The 26,055-nt window shown below is 41.5% G+C and overlaps 1 protein-coding gene across 6 annotated transcripts in view; it reads left to right on the forward strand.

The window, feature by feature from the left end:
- Positions 1-24,836, forward strand: part of TSNARE1 (t-SNARE domain containing 1) — a 509,528-nt gene extending 484,692 nt beyond the window's left edge. For all 6 annotated transcript variants that reach the window (XM_055799973.1, XM_055799972.1, XM_055799978.1 and 3 more), the window contains one exon: positions 24,180-24,836. Coding sequence is in view for 1 of the 6 variants with exons in the window: in XM_055799978.1 (XP_055655953.1) it covers positions 24,180-24,188 (9 nt within the window). In the remaining 5 variants the exon portion in view is untranslated. The remainder of the gene's footprint in view (positions 1-24,179) is intronic.
- The last annotated feature ends 1,219 nt before the right edge of the window (positions 24,837-26,055 follow it).

Consider the following 26,055-nt stretch of genomic DNA (forward strand, 5'->3'; position numbering starts at 1 on the left):
AATAAGTCTTGACCATTCTGTGCCAAGGTAGAGGTCACACAGACCATACAGTCTGTGGTGATGAAGCTACATCAGCAGTAACAGCAGCAGAACTGGATAAAATTGGGGCCCGAATTATAGAGATTATACATTTCCCATACTTTCTCAGGTTTCTAATTACATTATTATAATGTTCAACATTATCACTTAATTGTTCTTAATTACTTTATATGTAACAAGACACAGCTAAAAGGAAATAGACTGTTCTCTCCTCCTTCCAAATGTTTTATGAAAAGGAAAGCATCACACAATTTGCACTTATTTTAAAAGGACAAACACCCTCGAAGAGACCCTGGGAGTCACACCACGTCCTCTTGCAGCAGGATTTTGGAGGATTTTCAGTAGGAGAAGAGAGGTTTTCAGGCACTTCCATCTTCAGAATGAGGCGTTAAGGAATGTGGGCTTGAGTATCTATTTCAAAAAGCTTAAGAGTTAATTACTCCAGATCTTCATCTCCACTTTTCATCTGGAGATTTCTGGCCCCATTTGGATTTGCTATTACTGTCTCTGTTACATTACAGCTCTATTTTCTCATGCATAGATTAAATTATTAGCTGGAAATTACCATAATGGCATACACTGTTCCCCTGTTGCCTCATGGCAAGTTGAATATGAGCCAACAGTGTGCCCTGGCAGCCAAAAGGGACAACGGTGTCCTGGGGTGCATCAAGCACAGCATAGCGAGCTGGTGGAGGGAGGTGACTGTCCCACTCTACATGGCACTGGTGCGGTCCCACCTTGAGTTCTCTGTGCAGTTTTGGGTGCCTCAGTATAAGAAGGACATAAAACTGTGAGAGTGTGTCCAGAGGAGGGTGACCAAGATGGTGAAAAGTCACCAGGGCAAGACTTATGAGGAGCTGCTGAGGTCTCTTGGCTCGCTCAATCCAGAGAAGAGAAGGCTAAGGGGTTGCCTCATCACAGTCTGCAGCTGTCTCAGTGGGGGCAGCGGAGGGGGAGATGCTGGTCTCCTCCCTCTGGTGAGCAGTGACAGGACACAAGGGAATGGAATGAAGCTGTGTCAGGGGAAGTTCAGATCAGACATTAGGAAAAGGTTCTTCAATGAGCGGGTGGTCGGTCACTGGAACAGGGTCCCCCATGGAAATGGGCATGGCACCAAGTCTGTCACAGTTCAAAGAGCACCTGGATGACGCTCTTAGTCATATGGTTTAGTTTTAGGTAGTCCTCTGTGAGCAGCAGGGAGTTGGAATCAGTGATCCTTATGGGTCTCTCCCAATTGTAGATAGTCTTTGATTTTGTGATTCTAAATCAACTTGGGGGGCAGTAACTCTTGGCAGAACATCACTAAAACTTTTCTAGCACTGTAAGTGTTCCCAATTATAAAACATTTAAATGAGACCTGGACTTTCCAGTTTCAGGTTTGTCACTCCAGGTTCCATGAGGTCCTCCCGCATTTTGTAGCCCATCTCATCCCTAAAACGAGTAGCAGATAGGGAGCTATATTCCTCAGACATAGCCCAATGACCAGACTTCCTTCCAACCATTAAGACCAGCAAGTTTTCATTTATGTTCAGATGTGTTTTGTATAAATAGTGGCACATAGTATATATTTAGTGTCCATGGGCTAAAAAAAATCCAGAAGATATATTTAGTGTCCATCAAGGCTTCATGGCACAGCATAAGCAGTGCAGGAAAGGGAGTGAAAGTAGCAAAAACATGCCTGTCAACTCCAAATGAACTGTCAAATCCACAAAGCCATTTCTAGCATGTTACACCAGAGCCCATGACAGATGTTTCTCTTTCAAGCTGTCTCTTCTGAAGTCTCTTACTCAAATACAATATGAAGGCAATACAGTAGAAGGCTTTCAAATGCAAATATGAGGAGGGAAGTGGCATATGGCAGAAGAGATAGATGTGCTAGTAAAGGAATAGTTAGCTTTTTTTTTCCTTATGTAACATTTCTTAAATACGTCAAACTGTGATGCTCTGGTGATGTTGGTGAGGGTAGCTCATGTAGTTGTGAATTTTTCAAGGGATAATTGGCTTCAGCAAACCGTGTGCACTCCCCCTCCACCCCATGTGTCCCATCCCACCTGTCCCCCCCCAGCCAAAGTGTGCTTTTACAGAGTTTGGAAATCCCTCTATTTGGTTTAGAAACAGATTCTACCAAGGAAATATAGTTCTTCCACTGGCAGTGCTTTAAACAAAAAGAAAAGCATGAGGCAAAAGTATGGCATTACTAGTAATTTCTGTCCTGCTGATAGAGAAGTTTGAAAAATGAGAAGCCACCAAGTGACACAAACATATTATGCATTTCCAGAGTTGATTAGCTTATACTTGGGGGGAGCAAACAACACAAACTTCTAAATAGAAAGTATAATTGTCAACCTTTGTGTTTCAAGGCATGAAGTGCACATCAGCATCAGGGAAGAATTTCTGCCGTCCTGATCCTCAGACAGGGAAAGACAGGGAAGTCTGTTTCCCATTTGTTCTTCAAGTCCTGTCTTAAAACATCCTTTGTATTGCCCGTCAAAAAAAAATTCGCTCAAGCTAAATAATTATATTTAGATATGTTTTGAATGTTTCAAACTCTAAGTAGTGAATAAGAATTTCTTGGGTTTCCAAAAGATCTATTCCATTTTTTTGGTAAGGGCTTATGTCTTTGTGTGGTTTTCTGGACTAGACTTTCTATGTCAACCTGTATTTTGAATATGGTCTTTTCTTTCCTGCTGGGATTGCTGTGTGTCCTTTTTCCACTATATTGAAGATGCCTCAAGCCTGGAGCATATAATTTTGTCACTGAGCTGTGCAGAGATTCCCATGTGACATATATTCTAACATTTACATTAATCCCAAACTAATAGTCCATGTTACAAAATTTGCTTCAGTAGGATTTTTATACTTTATAGTCACCAACCTTAAATATCTATAACATTTACAAGAAGTGAAAATATATAGGTATATTGAAAGATGAGTACCTTTCCTTCACCATGTCATTCGAATGCTACTCTGTGGTCTTACGTGGTTTTCAGGACAGGTGACACTAAACTGAAAACATTTTTCAAGAAATCTTCCAAGTGCTTGATTAATTGAAGGTTTATTTGCTGCCCTCTGCCTTCGCAACTTGTATGGTAGTAAATATGCTTGAATATTTTTTTGTTTGTTTTAATTTGGGTATATGTAAACACTTTCATTTTTAGTAATAAAATGCAGGGATATGTGCAAAGAATATCTGCATGTGTTGCAACTACTTTTTTGTAGTCATGCAGACTTTCACTCCTCCAAAGCGCAGGACGGTCTCAACGCATTTGTATTATTTGGTTTCTGTTATATTTCTCTACAGCATTATAGAAGTATAATACCTCTGCAAAATAGAGCTCTGAAAGTACCTGAGAGATCTGGATATTTGTTATAAAGTAACTGTTGAAATGATGAAATATTAGAATTTTGGGATTTCTTTTTTCATACCTTCCTTTGGGGTCCAGCCCATTTTGGAGACAGAAAACCAAATACTACCATAATAATAAATAAAATCCTTACATAAGCAGAAACAGGGAGTTTTTATCACAAACAATCAGATGGCTCACAAGTCATTAAAAAAGTTATTACAGTTGAAGGTAAAGGAAATGTCTGTTTCTGTTTTCCCTAAGCATTTCATCCATGCAAGGGAAAATACTTTCTGTCAGCATTTTGAGACATATTCATGATACATTATTTAGGTTTATCATTGTTATCCTTGATTCATTATTTTTACTGACAGAAGAAATGTAAAATGAGGCTCATGAAAACTTTCGCCTTTGAATAAATTGTTGCTGATTTGAAATGATTGAAAAACATGGATTTAGAGAAGTACTGTATCAACACCTAAATTTAAAAGGCCAAATTCATCCAACTTGTAATACAGTTAAGGCATAGACTCTGTAACAACTGCTGCACTGCATTTCTCTTGGATGGATGGATGGATGGATGTGACCCCGGATTTTTTATGTATAAAGTCTCTGTACTAACTTTTTAAACATTGCTATAAAACAACAGCAGTAATTTCGAGCACAGTAGAAAGCAAATATTAGAATCCCTAGGTCTGATTGTCATTAACTTTAACGCCATTTTACACCTCTCTTGCAGTGCGTTGGGGCCATAAACTGAATTACATTAAGCATAAAATGTTTCTAGTGTGAGAACCAGACCCTCTGTATTTATAGCAGTATTACAATCAACCTCACAAAGATGGTGCAATGCTTCCCACAATAATGCTTCCTTTCCTGTTTGTTACAGAGGGTTCATCACAGCTGCCTTCTTTCTCTCAGGCTGGAACTGCTTCTTCCTTTCAGTTTGCATAATGCTGGACAAGATAGAAAGGACCCATGAAAAGAATACTGGGGGGGGGGGGGGGGGGGCGGGGAGAAAAAAAAAGGAAAGAAAAAAAAAAGGCAAATGCATTTCTAAGGCAAAAAAGCAAATGCATTGCTGAAACTGTGTTATTGGCTGCATCAGCCCCATGCTGGACTTAGAGATATCCTACCTCTGCATACAGTTGATCCCTAACAATTTCTTCTTGATTATCGAGTGCAACCTAATCAAAACAGGGCTGGCCAGGTCAGCCATACAGGGACATACCTCTCTGCTGTTGCTTTCCACATGGGGGCATAGAAACTAAATCCCACGTATGGGAATGACTGAAAGAAGAGCGCACCTTGTGTCACTGGGCAAATTCACAGGGTAACCTCTGCCTTTATATCATCAATTATTAGGAAAATCCTGGAAGCAATGAACACCGTGTTATATTTCAGTATTTCGTTGTATCTGGAGAATGCAGTGATTTTTCGAGCTAATAGCAAAGTCTGATCTCAGGCAAAGTAATGGATCAAGGGTGAGGTGAAGGAAGGCAGACAGTAGTAGTCACATGTATTATTGCCCTACTACCTCTTGGAGAAGCTAGTGTTTTAAACTAGTCTGACAGAAAATCAGGAATGTTTGGGAGAGAAACTCTAAATTAGTCACCAACACAAATAATAGCAAAAAAACAAAACAAATAAACCAGGTAGCTTCAGACAAAAGTCTTCAAAGCGTTAGGTAAAAAGACAATTTTAATATAAGAATTGATGATGATCTAAGGATATGAATTGATAATATGTCTAGCATGACCTACTGGGCTCATTAAAAGACCTGTAAGGTGATAGCCATGAGTAGACCTAATTTTCTTACACAAGCATTCAAGTCTGACATAGATTTATAGATAGTTTGGGAAATAAAATTTGAAATTAACAGAAACATTTTAATAAAGTTCTGTTTAGTATTGCTTGGAGTTAAATTTCCATATAATCCAATATAAAAGTTGTGCTTTGTTGGAAACATCAAGCTTTGCCTTTTTCAAAATAATGAGCTATTGTAGAGAGTAGTGAATAATAATGGGGATTAAAAAAAAGAATGTTAATTATAATTTTCTTCCTAAGGAATTCAGATGAACGATTAAAATAACAAGAGTTTTTCAATAAAAGAATTAATGCTCTGAGAATATATTCACAGGACATTGTTTCTTATGCTATACAGATGGACATTGGAAGTTGGAACAAATAGGAAAAAAATCACTGATTGAGTAAATATTTCATATATATCCTGTGGATTCACAGTTTCTGTAGAACAAGGTAATAAACACTGCATTTTATCAAGAGCACATATGCAACCTTGCATGTTGTGTGTCCTTGCAGCAAGGCTATCTGAGCTGCTGTTGATACATAACCCTGGGTGATGCAGTCCCAGAATCAGCACGGTAGTGTATAGCAGAGCAGGTTACCTAGAGTGCCATGCGGAATGATGCAGCCACACTGCTGCTAATTCCAGATCTCCTCCGTTTAGTGCAGAACCCAGTGGCTCCGCATGCTGTGCTTTCACATTGCCTGAGAATGAGGACCCTATCAATTCACGGAGGATGAAAGATTGCCACCAAGTTCCCACAGGCCTTTTGAGACAAATTAAACTTACCCTGTGAAGTGGGAAAGAAATGCATATGATGACAGGAATGGCATTTATGGAAGTACAGTGAGGCAAAGATACAAAGATGTGACAGGTATCACGTACCATTTTGGCTCAGTCACCAAAGCCATGATCATCTTAGATACTTCACACTTCCTCCAGAAGAGGAAATGGCAGCCATGCCAACAAATTTGGAACCTATTAAACCATGTAGCAACCATAATGTAAATGGAACCGTATTACTTAAGCTTTATGGTCCCTCTGGCTGTTAGTCTTATTTTGGGAATGTAATACCAGCCATTAAATCTGCCACCTTTCCACATCAGGACCTATCTGAAAGCTAGATCTTCCAATAAATTGCTTATTTTCAAAAAAACGTAGATTTTCTGACTCTTTACTTGAAGTCTATATTTACCATGTTTCCTCTGCAACATACTCCGGCACTGACTTTCTCTTCTGAAGTCTTCTAGCCATTCTTTTATGCAGCCCAAACTTGATGAGGTTGCAATTACACGCAGTGAGAATGACCCTGGAGGTGGGGAAGGTACAGCAGAAGAAACACTTTAAAAACTTGAATCCTACTCCCAAACTTGTGCAACTATCTGTTGAGCCAGCAAACGCTGAAATCAGTAGTGGTATTTCTGGTGTAAGGACAACCCCTCACATTGTAACTCTGCTGTGAAAAGTTTTGTGATCAGTGAGTCTTGAGTTCAAGGGTTTGGAATCAACAGAAGTTATTTCTAGGGAAGAAACAAGACCTCAAGCTGTTTTGAGCTGAAATGGAAAAGACCAATATGAATTTGTCCTTTGAACTTTGTCTTTCTTTCTTGATTCTCTTTCCTTGTGTTTTCTTTCATTCTCCCCTCTGCTCCAACCCCAGTATCTAGCATGTAGCCATCTGTTAAAATATAAAAAGGGCTCCCTCCATTACTATCTATTAAAGCGCCATATGGCTGAGGTGTAGCCTTAGGTGGTGAACATCACAGAGTTCATCTCTGAGTGAACAGGGATTTCTGCATTTGAGGTTTAATTAGGTAAGTGCTTTTTAAGTAGCATCACAGCTTCCCCTTAAATATTTACTATTCCTCAGCAAAGAAAAAAATGATGAAGCCGGTCTAAAATACAGCTTGACATGTATCAATGAGACTTCCCATCCTTCTCATAAATGACTCACATCTCTTTCATCTTCACTGTTGAGGATAACAGGCAAAGTGATCTCCTGAGTGTGCATGATCCCTCCCATCCTGGTCTGCCCAGCTTTCCCACTTCATTGCTGCTGCTACAGATACTCGTGTACTCAGGGCTACACAGCACCATCTGTTACAGAGGAGGAAGGAGCTGGGTTTTTTTCAATATTCAGGTGCAATATAACGTTATTGAGAGGGGGGAGAGCTGGAGGAATTGTGTGCTTTTAGATGTCCCTTAAAGTGACAGGCTAGGGTGTCCTGCTCCAGAAATCTACCACCTCCAAACAAGGAATTCCAAACTAGAAATCCAGTGCAGTGAAGGCGAAAGACCTCTAAGGAGAAGCTTGGCAGAGGGTAATATGAGATTATGCTGATCCTCCCAATGGCAGGTCAAGAACAGAGCAGAGAACTGGCAATAAATACTACAGATATTTTTTTTTTCCTTGCTTGTTTGCTTGCTTTTTTTCAATGCCACCATCATTCTTGTGGATGCATTTCAGCATCTGAGGACAGAGGATTTTCTCCTGCTTGGTGCGTGTGAGGGCGTGTAGGCTTCTGCTCAGTCACACTACATGTGATGTCCTGTAACATGACTCTGAAAAAGTCAGTGGGCAGTGCCAAAATTCATTGCTAACTGTTACTGTCTCAGAGATCTTGGTTGTGCAGGATGGAGAAGACTGTGCAGTAGCTACCACAATTATTCGGCTTTTCAAATAACCCCAAAGACATAAAGATAACTGAAAAATCTCTTTCCATTCCATGGATTCATAGCAATTCCCTGCAGTTTACTCTCTTGTATTTTATCTAGACTAGCTTTTCATTTTTATGTTAAGCATGCCAAAGACCTCAGTCACTGTTGTATCCAAGATCTGTTCAAAATACCTAAATGGATATCCCTTTTTTCTTCCTTTTCCTTTTGTTTAACAGACTTTGGCTGTAAAAAGGCTTCTTTGATACCCAAAAGTTCTCTGTCTCCCAAAGCCCTTAAATACTTCATCTCCCCTCTTTTGTCTGTTAATCCCTTATACCACTGCATGCTAAAGAGTAAGTAAAATCTTAATCATTTCTGTTCACATAAATGGAACCAGAGCACAATGCAGAATATATAATGTCTACCTGGCTCTTCAGTGACTACTCATGATTATTTTCCCTCCCCAACAAACTTCTGTTTCTTTTCAAAAGAAAAGGAAGACACTTCTGGAAGTCATCATAATCCCTTTAGTGATGCTTTTCTTGATAGTGAAAATAAACAGAGAGGAGTTAAATAGATGCAGCACCCTGATATATCTGAGAGGCCTGATTTTGGGGATGTAAGGACACCCACTCTTGCCAGTACAAAAGGGATGTTTCACCTCTTTACTGCCTCCAGCAGCACCCATAAGTACTCACCCAGGGAAGAGTAATAACAGATGATGTACGTAGGATGTTCCCTCAGGTACCATGCAAGTATGGGATTATTTCCTGCTTAGGGACTTCTGACACCATTGTTTGCTTAGTAACTCAGACATCTTTCTTGGAAATATTTTCCCATTCTTCCCTTCAAACTGTGGATTTTGTTTTTTCGGTTTTTAGTGAGGATTGTGGGAGCGTATACATATTAGGGGAAAGGGTTGCTTTTCTGTGTATGAAGAACATCATGGGTAAAACAAGATGGGAGTCATATCCATGCAGTAAGTAAAGAATTTATGACACTTTCATCAGATGGCTGCCAGTAGGATCTAGCCTGACAGTTAACACGTGTATTTCCAATAATACTGCCCAAGGAAATTAGGATGATCTGGTTTCCATATGAAAATGGGAACACTTTGTGTGTACGTTAAAAAAAAAAAAAAAAAAAAAAAAAAAAGGAAGAAGAAAAACAAACAAACAAAAAAGAAACAAAAAACCCCCCACCCCAGATGTTATCACTTCCAGAGCACATTTTTATGAAGAGAGGGTTTTTCTTTATACTACTGGTTGCAACACTAGTCTATCTTGTCACTGAAAATTTATTTATAGAGAAAATATACAAGGCAAACCATTAAAACTTGTGAACAGAGTAAGATAATACAAAAGTTTTTTATTTCAGAAGTAAAATATAAAGCAAGCAGGGTGGGATTAATTTCACTTAAGTTTAGACAAATAAACCTGAACTACTCGCCCAATATTCCCTTTCAGGCTAATGTATAGATACAGACATGTCAAATGGCAATTTTTCTGGGCTTTTGAATAGGTTAGTTAAAGGTGAGCTGGGCTATCCTCCAGAAATGCTTATATCTCTCTACTCTCTAAAGAGAAATGAGGGTGACTTCTGTTATCTGGAACATTTGCATTTGGATGAAAAGAATCTCATCTGTAGCACTCCTGCTCTGTATTTACTTGACTGGGGCAGTAGAAAAAGTATCAAACCTGCAACAGACAGAATATTTCAGCCACCTACACCAGAAAGATGATGGGAGAGATCAAAGGGAAAGTCAACTCAGTTATTCTTACCCTGTCCTTTACGAACAGCCAACTAAGGACTAAACGAGGAGGTATCCAAAAGACACATCAAGGTTATCTACAAAATATCAGAGTGAATTTGCTTATATATCTGTGTTTTCCTGCCAAAGCCTTTGCTCTGATGGAGGACACAACTGCTTTAGTTTCCCTGGTTTCTACTAAAATATCACCTTTCTGATGAGATTAGTTTTTGCATTAATCTAGTACTTATTACTAGAGCATAAGTGAAGCAACCATGTGAAGCATACTTCCATTCAGTGCTTCAGCCCTGGCACCATCTGTATGAATAACACCAACATACGTATGTAGAACAGCATCACCCGGAGTTAATAACAGCTAGTATTCAGATGGACGCAAAAACTGCATTTATATATACATCTATGGAATTCATTAGTTCTTTTTGTAATTAGTTCTCTGTGCAGCAATTTATTTTCAGTGCTGTTCTTAATGAAAACATTGTAAGTTGCAGCTCTAATTCTAGTACTAGGAGTTTTATCCATTCTATCTCTGTCCTCATTGACTAAAATCAGTTCTGTTCCCTTCAGAGTTAAATAGCCTTTATAAAAGAAAAAATGTAAAAAAACCCCACCAAACAAACAAAACCACAACCAAAACCCCAAAACCCTCAGCTAAGTCCTTATTACATTTAAACATGCAGGGCTGCTGTACTGAAACGTTCATCAGTGCGTAGGACAGCAACACTGCTATGCAGCGTAGACAGTCTCCCATTGCGGTTTTCTTTCCTGACAGGTGAGCTTTTCAACTCTCATTTTCTCTCATTCTGCACAGTGTTATTTGTCCACCAGTTACTTTTAAGCAAAACAGAGCACACAGCTCCTGCCCCCATAGCTGAGATAGTGAGAGTGTAATGCTAACCATGTTGTGTGTCTTCTGTGAGCCTTTTTAAGGTTTATCAGCTCTATTTCCAGTAACACGTGCATGAGAATTTAAGGGTTTCTGTCACCTTTTACAGCTCTGATTTGCTTGCTCTGTAGTTAAATGCTGCTGCAAGGTGAAAGGCTGGTGTTTCCCCATGGCTCTTGGCAGGTTCTCAGGGATGGTGGAATAGTAATGATACATGGAATTGGTACTGAGTGATTTGCACGCTAGGCAGCCTTGGCTACATACTCCAGTGTTTAAGCATCCGTCTCCTTGAAATTGTCTTTTCCTGCAACCAGAAATATTTTAATCTGAGTCAGCCTTTTTCTTCCTGATAGTTAATCCAAACTGAAAGTCAAATTCCAGTAATTCTGCATGTTCCCAAAGGAACGTAAGATTTGCTACCCTTAGTGCAAACTGATGACTCATCAGGTCTGCTATCTAATCTCTCTATTTGTCTCCAGCACATGATATCTTATCTGGCCAGTGTTTTATGTCTCTCATTCCAGTGTTATCCTGAGTGTTTCCCAGAATAATTCAGTATATTTATAAAGTTGATTTTCTCTGTCCTTCCTCCTTCTACTAAACAAGAGTTGTCAAATGTGATTCTGGGAGCCCTGTCTGTCTAGGGAAAGATAGGCAGTGACTGCACAGACAAAGAAAGATGTGGTCTGTTTCAAGGCAAGTGAGACTCTAGTTACTTGGCCATAAAGTTTGGAGAACGGAATTGCGTACTGTCTGGTTCCAAAGTTAACTTGCACTTGAGGAGACAGGGGTTAAAGCATGTTTAAATCAAAACAAAGAAACAAACAAAAAAAAAAAAACCAAAAAAACCCAAACAAAAAAACCCCAAAACAACAAAAAAAAAAAAAAAAAAGAGGAAAAAACCAAAACAAAACAAACAAAAAAACCCAACTGAATGTTCAGATTGCCTTGGAGCACTCTGAAGGTGAGGTAAGAGGGAAGAAAATAGGCTCTGTAAGTGGTGGTGCCTCTATCTTTGAAGATAAAATCTTCAAATTGCCTCCATTACTGTAGAAGTCTGATTAAAGAGGTGCAGTGTGAGCACTGTCCCTACTGTTCCCTGCTAGCAGCTTTTACCTGACAACCATACCACTTGCAAAAGGGTGAACAAAGTCATTCGCCTTTTTGTTCCAAGTGGCAACAGGGAGAAACAGCCTGTCCTGAAACACTGGCAAATCTGACACCTCTGTGCTGTCTTCTCCTTTACATCCTCCTCGTGAGAAGCAGGATTTTTCACTATTAACCTAACAATGTCTCCACTCCCGAAACTCTCCAGATTTTTTTTTTTTTTAAATAGAGATAGATGTGAGAAAAAGGCTGCATTTTGTAGCTGAGCAAAGTTAATGCAGCTTAAAGTGCAAAGTGAGCTCATGGATGGAGAAAAACCAATGCTCTTTCCTTGGTCACTCACTGCCATCTGTTTAATGTCACCTAGATTTAGATCACGCATTGCTGGCAATTTTAAACTTTTTTTCAAGGCAACAAAATGAAGTCGTAACCCTTCTGCACCTTGAGCCTCACTCTTTGCATTTCATTCTTCTAATGAAGATGGTTCCAGATAAGTTTCTTTAGTTTGTTATTGGAATGTTATGAAGGAAATCGTAAATGACAGTGATTAATTTTTTTGAGAAGTAGGTTGATAATGCTTCTGCAAGAAAGATAATATGAGGAGAAAATGTGTATGCATTTTTTGGAGGAAGCATCTTCTGTGATTTGTGAACTTGAGAAGAAGCAAGGCCTTATTTTTAAGTGGGTTTGCTTCCTTCTCCTGGCTTGCTTTAGTATAGGCATGAAGGAGTTCTTCCTTTAAACTCACATTGTTCAGAGAATGGAATTTCTTGCTTACATATTTCTGTATGTCAGCTCTGGACAAATCTTCATTTTTCCTAGCTTTTCACCATTTTCACCTTTTTAGCAGTGCATTGCCATAGCACTCTGTGGGTTGTCTTCACCTTTTCACCAGTGCTTTGCCATAGCACTCTGGGGGTGAAGCAACACACATGAGGACAAGCCATATATAAGGTGGTGAAGCATCTGCAGTGAGGTCATTGTTAATAGTCAAAAGCAAGAAGTGTAGAAAAATGGTTGGAAGTGTTGAAGCTCTATGGACCAAAACAACTGGCCAAAGAGGAAGCTGGCAAAATGTCATTGAGTCTTTGGTGTATTATATTAGCTTGTAAGTCTGTGTGTCAGGTAGGTCCTGGGGAATCCTGACAAAACTTACTGGGAGAATTTGTCAGTGGTTTAACCCTGGCCAGCAACCGAGCACCACGCAGCCGCTTGCTCACTGCCCCTCACCCAGAGGGATGGGGAGGACAATCAGAAAGGAATGTAAAATTCAGGGGTTGAGATAAGAACAATTTAATAGGTAAGCAAAAGCCGTGCATGCAAGCAAAGCAAAGCAAGGAATTCATTCATCACTTCCCATGGGCAGGCAGGTGTTCGGCCACCCCCAGGACAGCAGGGCTCCATCATCCCCTTCCCTTCCTTCTTCTTCCCCCAGCTTATATACTCAGCATGATGTCTTATGGTATGGAATACCTCTTTGGCTAGCTTGGGTCAGCTGTTTTGGCCATGTCCCCTCCCAATTTCCCGTGGCCCCCCAGCCCTCTCGCTGGCAGGGCCCAAAAAATCGAAAACTCCTTGATTTAGTATAAACATCACCCAGCAAAACTAAAAACATCAGTGTGGTTATCACCATTGTTCTCACATCAGAGCCAAAACAGCACTGTACTAGCTACTAAGAAGAACGTTAACTCCATCCCAGCTGAAACAGGACACTTCTCAATCATACACAACTCTGACATTCACAGTGTGCCTTGAGAGAAAAATTGAGGTCAGTTCATTCATAAATAGGAGATTTTCCCCTTGTTTTAATCTGATAAGACAATGCTGCTGAGATTTGCTATTCACTTGCTTTTAATCAGAGTTGAGCTTGTGATGTCATTATCTGACATTGTGTATATTATAGAATCATGGAATATTCAACATCAGATAATTTAAAAATCCTTATACTCATAGTCTTGCTACTTCTATAGCAGCATTTGTTTTTAAGAGTCTGGGCAAAATTACTGCTTCCTGTTCTCCACTTCCTATCTCATTTATGTGTCACCTCGCAGGCCCTGGACATTCCACCTTTGTGAAATGTATTTTCTCATGATCCACAAAGTTCAGCTAGTAATACTCTGTTCTGAAATGTGATATCACCTGTTACATTTCTTGCCATAATTATATTACACTCTGCAATTTTGGATCCTAGGTGCAGATTCTGACAGTGCTACAGACCTTTTCGATAGGTCTACGTGACCATATCAGTTGAATGTTTCTTAAAAAATTTCCTACATACTGTGACATTGTTAGGGAATGCATTGCTAAGACACATTTTTACAGCTCAGATGTAGGAATACATGGGGGTAAATTCCTACTAGGCACATGCCAGTCTTCTAGTTTGAAGATGGAAAATGGTTGGGATGTCTTTTAGTGTAGTGAAACCCAAGAAGATGGCTTACAGAGACAACATCTCTCTTGGACCATCACACAGTGCCTGCAGTATGGGCTTGGGATTTGTGGTTGTTATTGGGATATTTGGGTTGTTTTGTTGTTTTTTTTTTTGTTTTGTGTCTAGTATTATCTAATTTCTTGATTTAGTTTTTGCTTTAGGAACAACCCATACTATCCATAAGATATACCTGTGTACTTGAGGTGGTCCCTGAAAGATGTGCATGTACTTGCATTAACAGTTGCCTCTGAAACTCCCATATTACCAATGATCTGCAGCTGCCAAATAAAAACCATTGGTGTCAAGGCCAGAAGTCCTCTGTACTTCCAAAGAATCAGGATTTCTACTGGGACATATTTCTAAACTGAAAAAGAAGTTATTTCAGTGAAGTTGAATCAAAGGTGGTTGCTAAAAGGCCCCATTAACGCAGTTAAGAGAAGGCACAGGAGAAATAAATGGCTAAATGAATATGAAGCAATGTTGCATGGGGTATATCATCACCCTGCTATCTCATTCTTTCTGACAGAAGATTCGTGGGTTATTAGATCTGTCCTACCTTAACAAGCTGTTGTGAAAATTCCAGTGTAAGCAGAAATGGCCAGTGTGACTGAGTAAGAACAGCAGCTTTTCTGCTGTGAGCAGTCGTGCCTGTGTCTAACATTTCTAGAATGAAAAGTAGGTATCATTTATTTCCCTAGAAAATTAGTAGGAAGAACTATTTAAAAAGGAATAACTTTAACTGATGAAAAAGGAGGCTTTACTGAAGGCAGAAGTCTGATCATCATATAATACCTTTGAACAAAGGCCCAGATAAAGACTTAGGTGTGGAAGGTTCACAATGTCAGTAATGCAATTCCCAGGCTAATCTGGTATCTATCAGCTTCAGCTTTTAAAAGACAGGAAACACCACACATTTTCTTAGTATAGTGACTTTTGTCTTCTTTTCCTTGTCCTTTATTTTTTCTATCCTGGAAATGCATCATTAAGAATTTATATATCTAGTAAATTAATTATATCAGGCCCAGGTTGAAAATATCATCAAGGTAATCAGATAGGTAAGACACGAGCCCTCAGAGACCATTCCCCACCATCGCGGGTAGAGGAGATCAGTTCAAATTAGCTAAGTCACGCACTGCACCCCAACTGCAGGGGAAGGTTGTCCAACACAGGGGTACATTGGATGTTGATGCTGAAAGCTGGTGATCTGTTGAACACCGAGCACATCAGCAAAGTGGATCTACCACATTGTATTGGGTTTGTGTGGCACAGTTTTGGTACCTGGGGGGGCTAAAGGGGTGGCTTCTGTGAGAAGATGCCAGAAGCTTCCCCTATATCTGATAAAGCCAGTGCCAGCTGGTTCCAAGACAGACCCACTGCTGACGAAGGCCAAGACCATCAGTGATGGTGGTGGTGCCTCAGGAGGAACATATTTTTTTAAAAAATGGGGGGGGGGGGGGAGGGTGAGGAATCCAACTGTGCAATAGCAGCTGGAGGAGAGGAGTGAGAATCCGGGAGAGACACAACCATACAGACACCAAGGTCAGTGAAGGAGGGGGCTGGCGATGCTCCAGGCACTGGAGCAGAGATTCCCTGGCAGGCTGGGGGGAAGCCCCCGGCAAGACAGGCCGTGCCCCCGGCCCGCGGAGCCCCCGGGGGAGCAGCTCCCCCCCCGCAGCCCGGGCAGGGCCCCCCCCGGGGCAGGGGGTGCCCGCAGGGGGCTGTGACCCGCGGGCAGCGGCGCTGGGGCAGCTCCGGGCAGGGCCTGTGGCCCCGCGGGGAGGAGCCCGGGCCGGGGCCGGGCCGGGGCAGGGCCGGTGCCCCCGGGGGCGGGGGGGCTGGGGCCGGCTGGGCCGGGGGGGCTGCGCCCGCGGGGGGGACACGCTGGGGCAGGGGGGGAAGGGCTGCAGCTGTGGGAAGGGCTCCCGCTGGAGCAGGGCAGGGAGGGCTGTGTCCCGCCGGAGGGACCCGCGCGGGGCGGGGCGGGGCGGGGCGGAGCAGGGCGGGCGGGGCAGGGCGGGGCAGGGCGGGGCAGGGCGGGGCGGAGCAGGGCAGGGCAGGGCAGGGCGGGGCAGGGCAGGGCAGGGGGTGAGGAGCCCTCCCGCCGCAGAGGAAGGAGTGCAGAGACAATGTGACAGCCTGTGATGAGCTGACAGCAACCCCTGTTGCTTGTCCCCCTGCACTGCTGGTGGGGAGGAGCCAGAGAAATCAGGAGTGACGTTAAGCCCAGGAAGAATGGAGGGATGGAGAGAACGCGTTTTGAGACTTGGGTTTATTTCTCATTATCCTATTCTGATTTTGATTGGTAATAAATGAAATTCCCCACATCGAGTATGTTTTGTCCACGATGGCAATTGTTGAGGGATCTCCCTGTCCTTATCTCAACCCATGAGCCTTTTGTTGTATTTTCTCTCCCCATCTAGTTGAGAAGGGGGAGTGATAGGGTGGCTTGGTGGTACCTGGCATCCAGCCAAGGTCAATCCACCACACGTACCTGGAAAATCTGAGAATTTTCTATACCTCTCAGAACTACCATGCTCTGCAGTTTTCTCAGTCTTCTGGTATGTCAGGAAAAAGAACATTAGCAACTACGTGACTAGAGGCAGAAAGATGTAAACAACCAGAGGTTTCCTACTTTCTAGTCAATATTCTCTTGAGGGTTTTCAGAAACAGAAAACTTAGATCCTCATGATCCAAGGTGCTATCTCCTCTATAAACCTCGCAGATGAGCTGGGCTTCTCTATCATGAATGAGATGGTGTTGTAGGATTTCAACTGTCATACTTGAAAGCTACTTTCCAATTCACATCTGAAACTGGTGTAGAGTATACACTAGTTTCAGAGGAAAGCAGATAAATACGATATATTGTAAGAGGACATGGGCTTAATCAGTGTAGATTTGCATATGTGAAGGGTTCAGTCCAAAGACACTAAATGGCATTTGTGCCTTGAAAACAGGTTCATTAGAACATGAACTGGAACAACTATTGGGAAACCCCCAAAAAACCACAAAAACGAAAAATGCTGATTTAAACAAAAACGTCAAAATTGAGAGTAGGTCCTAACATTTCCTTTCTGTGGGCTGCAGCTCAAGGTGTCTGTGCTGAAGGTCCAGCTCTGTCACGTGCTCACTCCCTGCGTGAGTTTGACATGTTCAGAAGGTGGCTATAAATATTTCTGAGGAGCTGTTTCCATGTCCAAGTCTTTAGTGCTCAGTACCAACATCCGTCTGTTCATTCTGTCCTATATTCTCCATCCTTTGGACAATCCATCAGACTTACTTCAACAGTGTGGGTTTACAGACTATGACTTTGCAGAGAGACTGTAAGAACTCTCATATGGGCCTGATGCAAAGCTAGGTAAAGTCAGTGAGTGTTTGCACTGACTTTAGTGAGCTTTGGATCACCTCTCCACTTTCAGTGATGCAGACTTCCACTTGATAGGCCTTCTTTGGTCATCTCAGCTTGTAATGATTGTCATTGTTTCACACGTTCAAGGAATCATTCAACTGGCAAAAAACCTCTGCATATAGAATGGTCAACTACTATTGATAGTGGACTCTTTTAAGTTAATAAAATAATAAATCAATAATTTATCTGGATGAGCCTTTTCCAACAGAGAATTTTGTTGAGGTTCATGTCTGTGAAAACAACTTAAATCTGTGTAAAATTGAAAAAGTCAAAAGTTGTATCATCAGAACTTAATGTGATGTGTGTCATCACATTTACTTAGAAAAAAGACAGATCTCACTTGATTTGAAACAACAGCAGGTAGGATCAAATTGTTTTATTATTCTGGAAAATTTATTTTCCCATGAGACTAGCTCTTTAATTCACAGGCAGAACAGCCTAGACTAAATAAATGAGTGGAGTCTACATTGTAAACCACAAAGGGGTGAAAGATGCTTCTCTGAAGTCAAGGAGGGCCGTAGGATGGATCCATAGCTCAGCTTTCTATTGCAACTTATAGCTACCATGTGACTAGAGCAGCTCTTTACAGTCTGTTTTTGCAGTTCACAGTAAAGAGGTCTGTTAGCCTGCACAGAAGAGTAATTTTAGCAGCCCAAATAGCAGCAGGGTCTTTTTTTCATTTGCCCTTTCCTTTCTTGCCCTCTCTTTTTATGCATGAAAAAAAATCAGGATAAATATGCCTGGTTCCTTTCTTTGACTAAAATGGTAATAGAAATGACTCACTGAAATAAGATGAACAAAGCCTCAAGTCACCCAGGTTTCCACTGGTAAAATTCCCCAGATAAACAACCCAAAGATCTAATACCCCGACATAATGTTTATTTTTATTCCCCAGGGATTGTCATTTAGTCCTCTATTTGTACAGTAGCTATTACAAGACTCTACAGTACGTTACTAGAACAGCTAAACTCATTGTAACTAATACTGCAGCAAATCATAGAAGAACCTCTTTAATTAAAACCTAAGAGTATGGCAGAACTCTTTTTCAGTAACTTAAAGTAACTAGCTTTTATCTCAACTAAACCAGAAATATATATTAAGTCTGTTGGCTTGTTGGCCCGATATATCTTTTAGTTAAATTGTGCCTGGAGAATCTCTTGTTACCTCAAAAGCCAAGTCTGTAGATTATCTATTTCTAATTTAAATGGCTTTTGCAATGGTGAATATTTTCTCTGCCTGCAAATCAGGATTCATAATCCCCTGTAGCTGTAGAGCCTGCCAAGAGTAATGGCCTGTGCTGGTAGTAGGGTTTCCTTTCATGTCAAACATATGGTGCCCTTCATCCTAGTCCTCGGAGAAAAAGCCTGCGCAAGGTCCACCGGATCTGATTAGACTGTGTTCTTTCTCGCCTGTACTCAGGCATGTGTGTGCCTACATGTAGAGCTCTCACTCAGTTGTGCACACACACATATCTAGGTGCATACACATGCATACACGCAAACATCCATACACTAATCATAAAGAAGCATGGCCAGCTTATTTAAGGCAGACCTCTGTTAGTGATTGACTTGAATTTGTCACTTACTGGTTGATCTCATTTGTGTCATGCAGTAGTTGATTGCTTGGCATTAATGAGGCTGCACTGAGAACAGTGCTAAGAAATCCAGGCAAGCAGCTGGCAGTTCTGAGATGCTAACACACACACCTTAGGCAAAGCATTGCAAGCAGGTGGAGGGAGGTGATCCTTCCCCTCTACTCGACACTGGTGAGAAATGTCTGGGGTGCTGTGCCCAGTGGTGGTCTCTCCAGGACAAAAGAGAGATATGGATATACTGGAGTGAGTCCAGCAAGGACCCATGAAGGTGAATAAGGGATGGGAACATCTGACATCTGGAGAGAGTCTGGGAGAGCTGGGACTGTACTCTGGGGAAGGAAAGACTCAGGAGGATCTTATTCATCTATGTTAATACCTGGTGGGGGTATAAAGAAGATGGAACCAGGCTTTTCTTAGTGGTTTCCGCTGAAAGGGCAGGCGGCAATGGGTACAAACTGAAATAGATGAAAATTTGCTTAAGCATAAGAAAACCCTTTTTCTATTGCAAGTGTGGTCAAACGGTGAAACAGGTTGCCCACAGAGGTTGTGGAGTCTCCAGTCTTGGAGCTATTAAAAATCTAACTGGGTACATCCCTGATCATACTGCTTCAGCTGACCCTGCTCTGAGCTGGTGATTGGACTAGATGATCTCCAGAGGTCTCTTCTCAACTCATCCATTCTGTGATTCTGTGACTTGCACAAGCAGTGAACATATTGGTGATGGGCACCTGCAGAAATATCATAGAAACATATTGTATTGTTGAATGACTTGGGTTGGAAGCGACCTTAAACATCATCTCATTCCAACTCCCCTGCCATGGGCAGGGACACCTGCCAGTAGACCACAATGCTTAAAGCCCCATCCAGCCTGGCCTTGAACACTTCCAGGGATGGGACATCCCTGAAAATTCTCTGGGCAACGTGTTCCAGTGCCTCACCACCTTCACAGTAAAGAATTTCTTCCTATTAATCTAATCTAATCTACCCTCTTTCAGTTAAAGCCATTCCCCCTTGTCCTGTCCCTACATGCCCTTCTAAAAAGTCCCTCTCCAGCTTTTTTGTAGACCCCTTTAGGTACTGGAAGGATGCTATAAGGTCTCCCTGAAACCTTAACTTCTCCAGGCTGAGCAACCCATCTGTCTTAGCCTGCCTTCATAGGAGAGGTGCTCCAGCCCTCTGATCATCTTCACCACCCTCCTCTGGACTAGCTCCAACAGGTCCTTGTCCTTTTTATGCTGGGGAACCCAGAGGTGAATGCGGCAGTCTGAGTGGGGTCTCATGAAAGCAGGGTAGAGGGGAAGAATCACCTCCCTCCACCTCCTGGTCACACTTCTTTTGATGCAGCCCAGGATACGGTTGGCTTTCTGGGCTGCAAACACACATTAGTGGGCCACGCTGAGCTTCTTGTTGACCAACACTCCCAAGTCCTTCTCTGCAGGGCTCCTCTCAATCCATTCATCACTCAGTCTGTACTGATGCTGAGGAATGCCCCAACCCAGGCACAGGATCTTGCACTTGGTCTTGTTGAACTTCATGAGGTTTGCATGGGCCCACCTTTCAAGCCTGTCAAGATTCCTCTGGATGGCATCCCTTCCCTCCAGCATGTCAACTGCACCACACAGCTCAATGTCACTGGCAAACTAGCTGAGGTTGCACTCGGTCCCAGTGTCCATGTCATTGACAAAGATGTTGAACAGTGTCAGTTCCAATACTCTTCTCTGAGGTATGCCACTCATCACTGGTCTCCACCTAGATATTGTATCATTGACTGCAAGTTTTGAGTGTGACCATCCAGACAATTCCTTATCCACCAACTGATCTGTCAGATCCATGTCTCTCCGGTTTGGAGACAAGGGTATCATGTGGGACAATGTCAAATGCTTTGCACCAGTCTAGGTAGATGGTGTCAGTTACTCTTTCCTTACCCACCAATACTATAGCCCCATCACACAAGGCCACCAGATTTGTCAGGCACAATGTCCTCTTACTGAAGCCACGCTGGCTTGTCACCAATCACCTCCTCAGTTTCCATGTGCCTTAGCACAGTTTCCAGGAGGATCTGCTCCATGATCTTGCCAGGCACGGAGGTCAGAATGACCAGCCTGTCATTCCCTGGGTCTTCCTTTTTCCCCTTTTCAAAAAATGGGTGGGGTTTCCCCCCTTTTCAGCCAGTGGGAACTTCACCAGACTGTCACAGCTTCTCAAATACGATGGAGAGCGGCTTAACTGCTTCATCTGCCAATTCCCTCAGGACCTGCAGATGCATCTCATCAGGTCCCATGGACTTGTACACCTTCAGGTTCCTTAGATGGACTTGAACCTCACCTTCTCCTACAGTGGGTGGTTCTTCCTTCTCACAGTCCCTGCCTTTACTTCTGTAACTTGGGCAGTGTGGCTGCAGCACTTGCCAGTGAAGATCAAGGCAAAAAAGTCATTGAGGACCTCAGCCTTCTCCATGTCACAGGTAACCAGGTCTCCCGTTTCCTTCTGGAGGGGCCTCTCATTTTCTGTAGTCTTCCTTTTACCAGCAATGTACCTATAGAAGCTTTTCTTGTTGCCCTTGACATCCCTGGCCAGATTTAATTCTGTCAGGGCTTTAGCTTTCCTAACCTGATCCCTGGCTGCTCAGACAATTGCTCTGTATTCCTCCCAAGACACCTGTCCTTGCTGCCACCCTCTGGAAGCTTTCCTTTTGTGTTTGAGTTTGTCCAGGAGCTCCTTGTTCATCTGTGCAGGCTTCCTGGCATTTTTGCCTGACTTCCTCTTTATGGGGATGCATCTCTCCTGAGCTTGCAGGAGGTGGTCCTTGAATATTAACCAGCTTTCTTGTGCCCGTCTTCTATTCAGGGCTTTATCCCATGGTGCTCTACCAAGCAGGTACCTGAAGAGGCCAAAGTCTGCTCTTCTGAAGTCCAGGGTAGCAAGTTTGGCTGTATGCCCTCATCGCTGCCCTAAGAATGTTGAACTCCACCATTTCAAGGTCACTGCAGCCAGCCAAGGCTGCTCTTAAGCTTCATATTCCCCACCAGCCCGTTCTGATTGGTGAAAACAAGGTCCAGCACAGCACCTCTCCTTGTTGGCTTCTCTGTCACTTAGAGAAGGAATTTATTATCAATGCATTCCAGGAACCTCCTGGATTGCTTATGCCCTGCTGTGTTCTCCCTTCTACGGATACTGGTGTGATTGAGTTTCTCCATGAGGACCAGGGATTGTGAACTTGTGACTGCTCCTATGTATCTATAGAGAGCCTCATCTGTTTGGCTTTCCTGGTCAGGTGGCCTGTAGCAGATCGCACTATCGTGTTGCCTGTCCCTGCCCTCCCTTTAGTCAATTGAGAAGGTCTAAGGCAGCAGGACCCCCCTGTCTGTTTACTCAACTTGGGATGGGTCTGTGCACGACGATGCCTTGAGTGTCAGTGCCAGCATTAGTATGAACAAAGTAAAGGTGTTTCTTCCTTTCCAGATAGTTTTCATTTCACTCCACTTGCAGCCTTTCCTCTTTAAAAAAAGATCATGAAATATTAAGTGAACAGGAAAGTGAGAATGGTTCCAAAGTGGATGAAAAGTTTATATGAATAGTGATGTCCATCCCCTTTTCACTTGTCAGAGTAATTCTAGCAAATCCTTTTGTGATACTAAAAGGACTTTACTACGGAATTTGTGCAGCTAAATTTAGGTGTCCACAGTGTACGTTTCTGCATCTGAGAAAATCATCCTGAAGATCCCTTTGTAGTTAATGCTAGTCAATAACAGCCAGTGAAATTTAGGTCTTTCTGAAGTTGATGACTTTATTCAAATGACCTCCATCCTAAAAATCTGTATTGATTAGATCTGTAATTGCTGTAACAGGATCCTGGAGCCTGGGAGCCATTGTACTTAGATGGAGATACTTACACCTTATATTAGCTGAGATGAAAGTCATCTTCAGGAGGATACCTTTTCTCATTAAAGAAGTGGAAGTGTGTTCCTGTTAACTCTTTGTGGTGTTCATATGAATGCAGGGCAGGAACTGTCTTCTGTGCTTGTATATGTATGTAGTACAGCATACAATGAACAAAAATACCTATGTGGCTTTGTATTTTGTTGCTTTAAGGGAGGGGGTGTCTGATCACTGGTCTATTTTGACACCTTGTTGATTTACAGTAAAGCATAATTAAAACAAAGAGAATTTCAAAGGCTTTCACCTGTAGTAAAAAAAAAAAGAAAAAAAAGAAAAAAAGTTGTTCTCAGTTAGAGGTACAATAATAGTAACAATAGTAACAACTATTTTTCCATCCCTTTCCTTTCCTTTGTTATCAAGTTTAACTAGATTTTCTAACATACCATGTATATACAAATAATATTTGCTAAGGAAGTACAGGGGTAGAATAAGCACAAACACTGCAAAAGCCTGCTTATATTTTTCATAGTGATGTTTACTACAAACACACAGACTTACTTCATGGGTGGTGAGTACAAAAGTACAATTTGTCTAACCTCAGAAGTCTGTAGTGCTGATGTCTGTCTTGGAAGTAATATATTGCTGCTGCTGTCTTTCCTAAGAAGCGTCTTTTACAGTAATTGGACAGAAGCATGCACTTTCACCAATATTGCCTCTTTATTTCTATTAACTGTCTACATAAATACTAAATGTTTTATGTTTTAGAGCTCTACACATGGTATAGTGAGTCTTTCCTACGAAGAGGAAGTGTCTAGTGGTTTCGTTGCATGGAAAAATGGAAAAGAGACTAAGATTTCTTATATTGTCTCCTGCAAAGTGCATCAGTGTCACACTCTGACTTCTACACTTAGTCCACTTTGCAGGAAAATGTATTTTGAAAACAAAATGCACCGTCCTCCAGGTATGGGAACTGCTGGCATTGAAGAGAACATAAAATCTACTCTTTTCCTTACTGCAGCAGGCTATACGCTGTATTTCTTTTTAAATTTACTTTGTCTGTACTCTCAGCCTCCCACTTCTTCCATTTCACAATACCTTAGACTGGAATTGGTGAAAATACACTTTTTTGAGTTTACATTGACTTCATTGTTTACTATGCATTTTGGGGCCACCTTGAGTAGCCACTCCTTCATCAGTACTTTACATCAGCATGACTCTGGGAATCCTGTGAATACTTATCAGTTATTCTTGGTTTTTCAGAGCCTGTGATCACCTGTGAAGTGGAATGGATTCTCAAGGCATTTCACATTCAGGCCCTGCGTCAATGTCTGCTTTACTGATCACGTCATATTAAAAACTGCTATAGACAACAAACACTAATTGTATGAAAGAAAAGCTAAGTTTTATACTGTGTGTTAGTGTAATTATGAATATTTTTTTCCTTTCCCCCCCCCCTCCTTCATTGCAGACGTTTTACCTTATGTTACAGGTTTTAATTATGCCTCCTGTGTATCTGGGGGAATGCTGTTTGCCTCCAGATTTGGTGTAGAATGTGCTGTAAGACATGTAGCTGTTAATTCATCTTTATCGTTTGTGGTTTTAACATGCTCCTGATCTCCAGTTCTGCTCATTTAAAGGCCATGAAAGTCAACGTGTTTTGGTTGACTCTTTTTGTTGTTGTTTCTGTACATTTAAAAAATAATCTAGTTGAGATTCTCATACTGTGCACTGCTGCTTTAGAATTGCTCTGCTGGATCTGAGCTAAGCATTTCACAAGGTCTATGTGCCATTTACAACCATATCAATTAGATGCTTATTTGAGCCCATTGTATGCATAGATCACCACACTTACTTATGAGAATCACTAGTGAAAAAGCAGGACAAATAAACATTGAGACATATTGCTACCATTTTTTTTTTAAAGGAAAAAGACCTTTAATCTGTTAAAAAACTCAAGCAAGGCCATCTCATGAAAAATGTGAAATTTTGCATTAGATTTCATTTCGTAGGTTTCAATGCAACCAGCATTTGGGAGATTTGTTCCATTTTGACCCACAATAATTTCTGCTAAAAACATGATTGAAAATGCTGTTTAAATTCTTCTTGAAATGTGTCATGTACTATAAATGCAGGTTTCCTCCAGTAAATAAAGCATTTAAAAAAATGGTTTTAATTAAAATGTCACAGGAATTGTTGAAGAGAATTTCACAGAATATGGGTTTTATTCTTCATGAAAAGTTATATATTTTAACAAAAATGTTTCTCACCAGAAAAAAAAAGAAAAGAAATCAGCCTACCCTCTATATGTTATGGATTTTTGGTTACTGTGAAGATTTAGAAAAAACAAATATTAAACTAGATTCTCACCTGCACTGGTTTCAATTCTGTGCTTCCTTTCCAAAAAGCTGACACAATGTTTTGTCGGTAAGGTTGAGCAAAGAAAATGATCAGAGAAAATCTTGCAGGTGCTTAAGCTCATTCAGGGTCAAAACTGCAAAAGTTCTTAAATCAATGCAGTTAGGTTTGGTGAAGAAACAAAAGTCAGAGTTTCTGGACTTTTTCTCTAGCTCTATCCTACAAAATCTACATAACTGGATCATTATATGTAATATTAAATATTCATTAGTTGCAATTAAGAAAACCTAATTAATAGAAGAACACTCCCTGTTTTCCAGCCAAGCATAGTGCTGGCATGAAATTACAAATTATGATGCCTACTGCTTCACCTTACTACAGAGCTGTACTTCTGAAATAGAATTCCCTACTTATATCCGCTATAAACTGCAGACTGCTTCTATCAGCACATTTGGCAAATCCTATAGTGAGGAAAATGATTTTCATCTAGTTAGTAAGAGCTGAAACGAACCCAGCATGTAGCTGATTGCAAGCAAATATTTTGAGAGCTTTGAGCTGCATTTGAACAAGGGATCCAGAACAAACAATCCTGGCCCATTTGCTAAGTCTCATTCATTAGAAGCTCAGTGATTACCTCATTAGTGTTATGCAGTGCAGAGACAGACTGATGGAGCTTTCAATGAGCCAGCTTACTCAGCAGATGCATTTGGCATGGGTGACCCAGGTGAAGAGCTTCTCTACTGAAAGTATAGAGGCTGCTGTCCTAAGCAGGCGTGAAGTC

This window comes from Falco peregrinus, chromosome 3 (assembly GCF_023634155.1).
Source record: "Falco peregrinus isolate bFalPer1 chromosome 3, bFalPer1.pri, whole genome shotgun sequence".
NCBI classification, from domain to species: domain Eukaryota; kingdom Metazoa; phylum Chordata; class Aves; order Falconiformes; family Falconidae; genus Falco; species Falco peregrinus.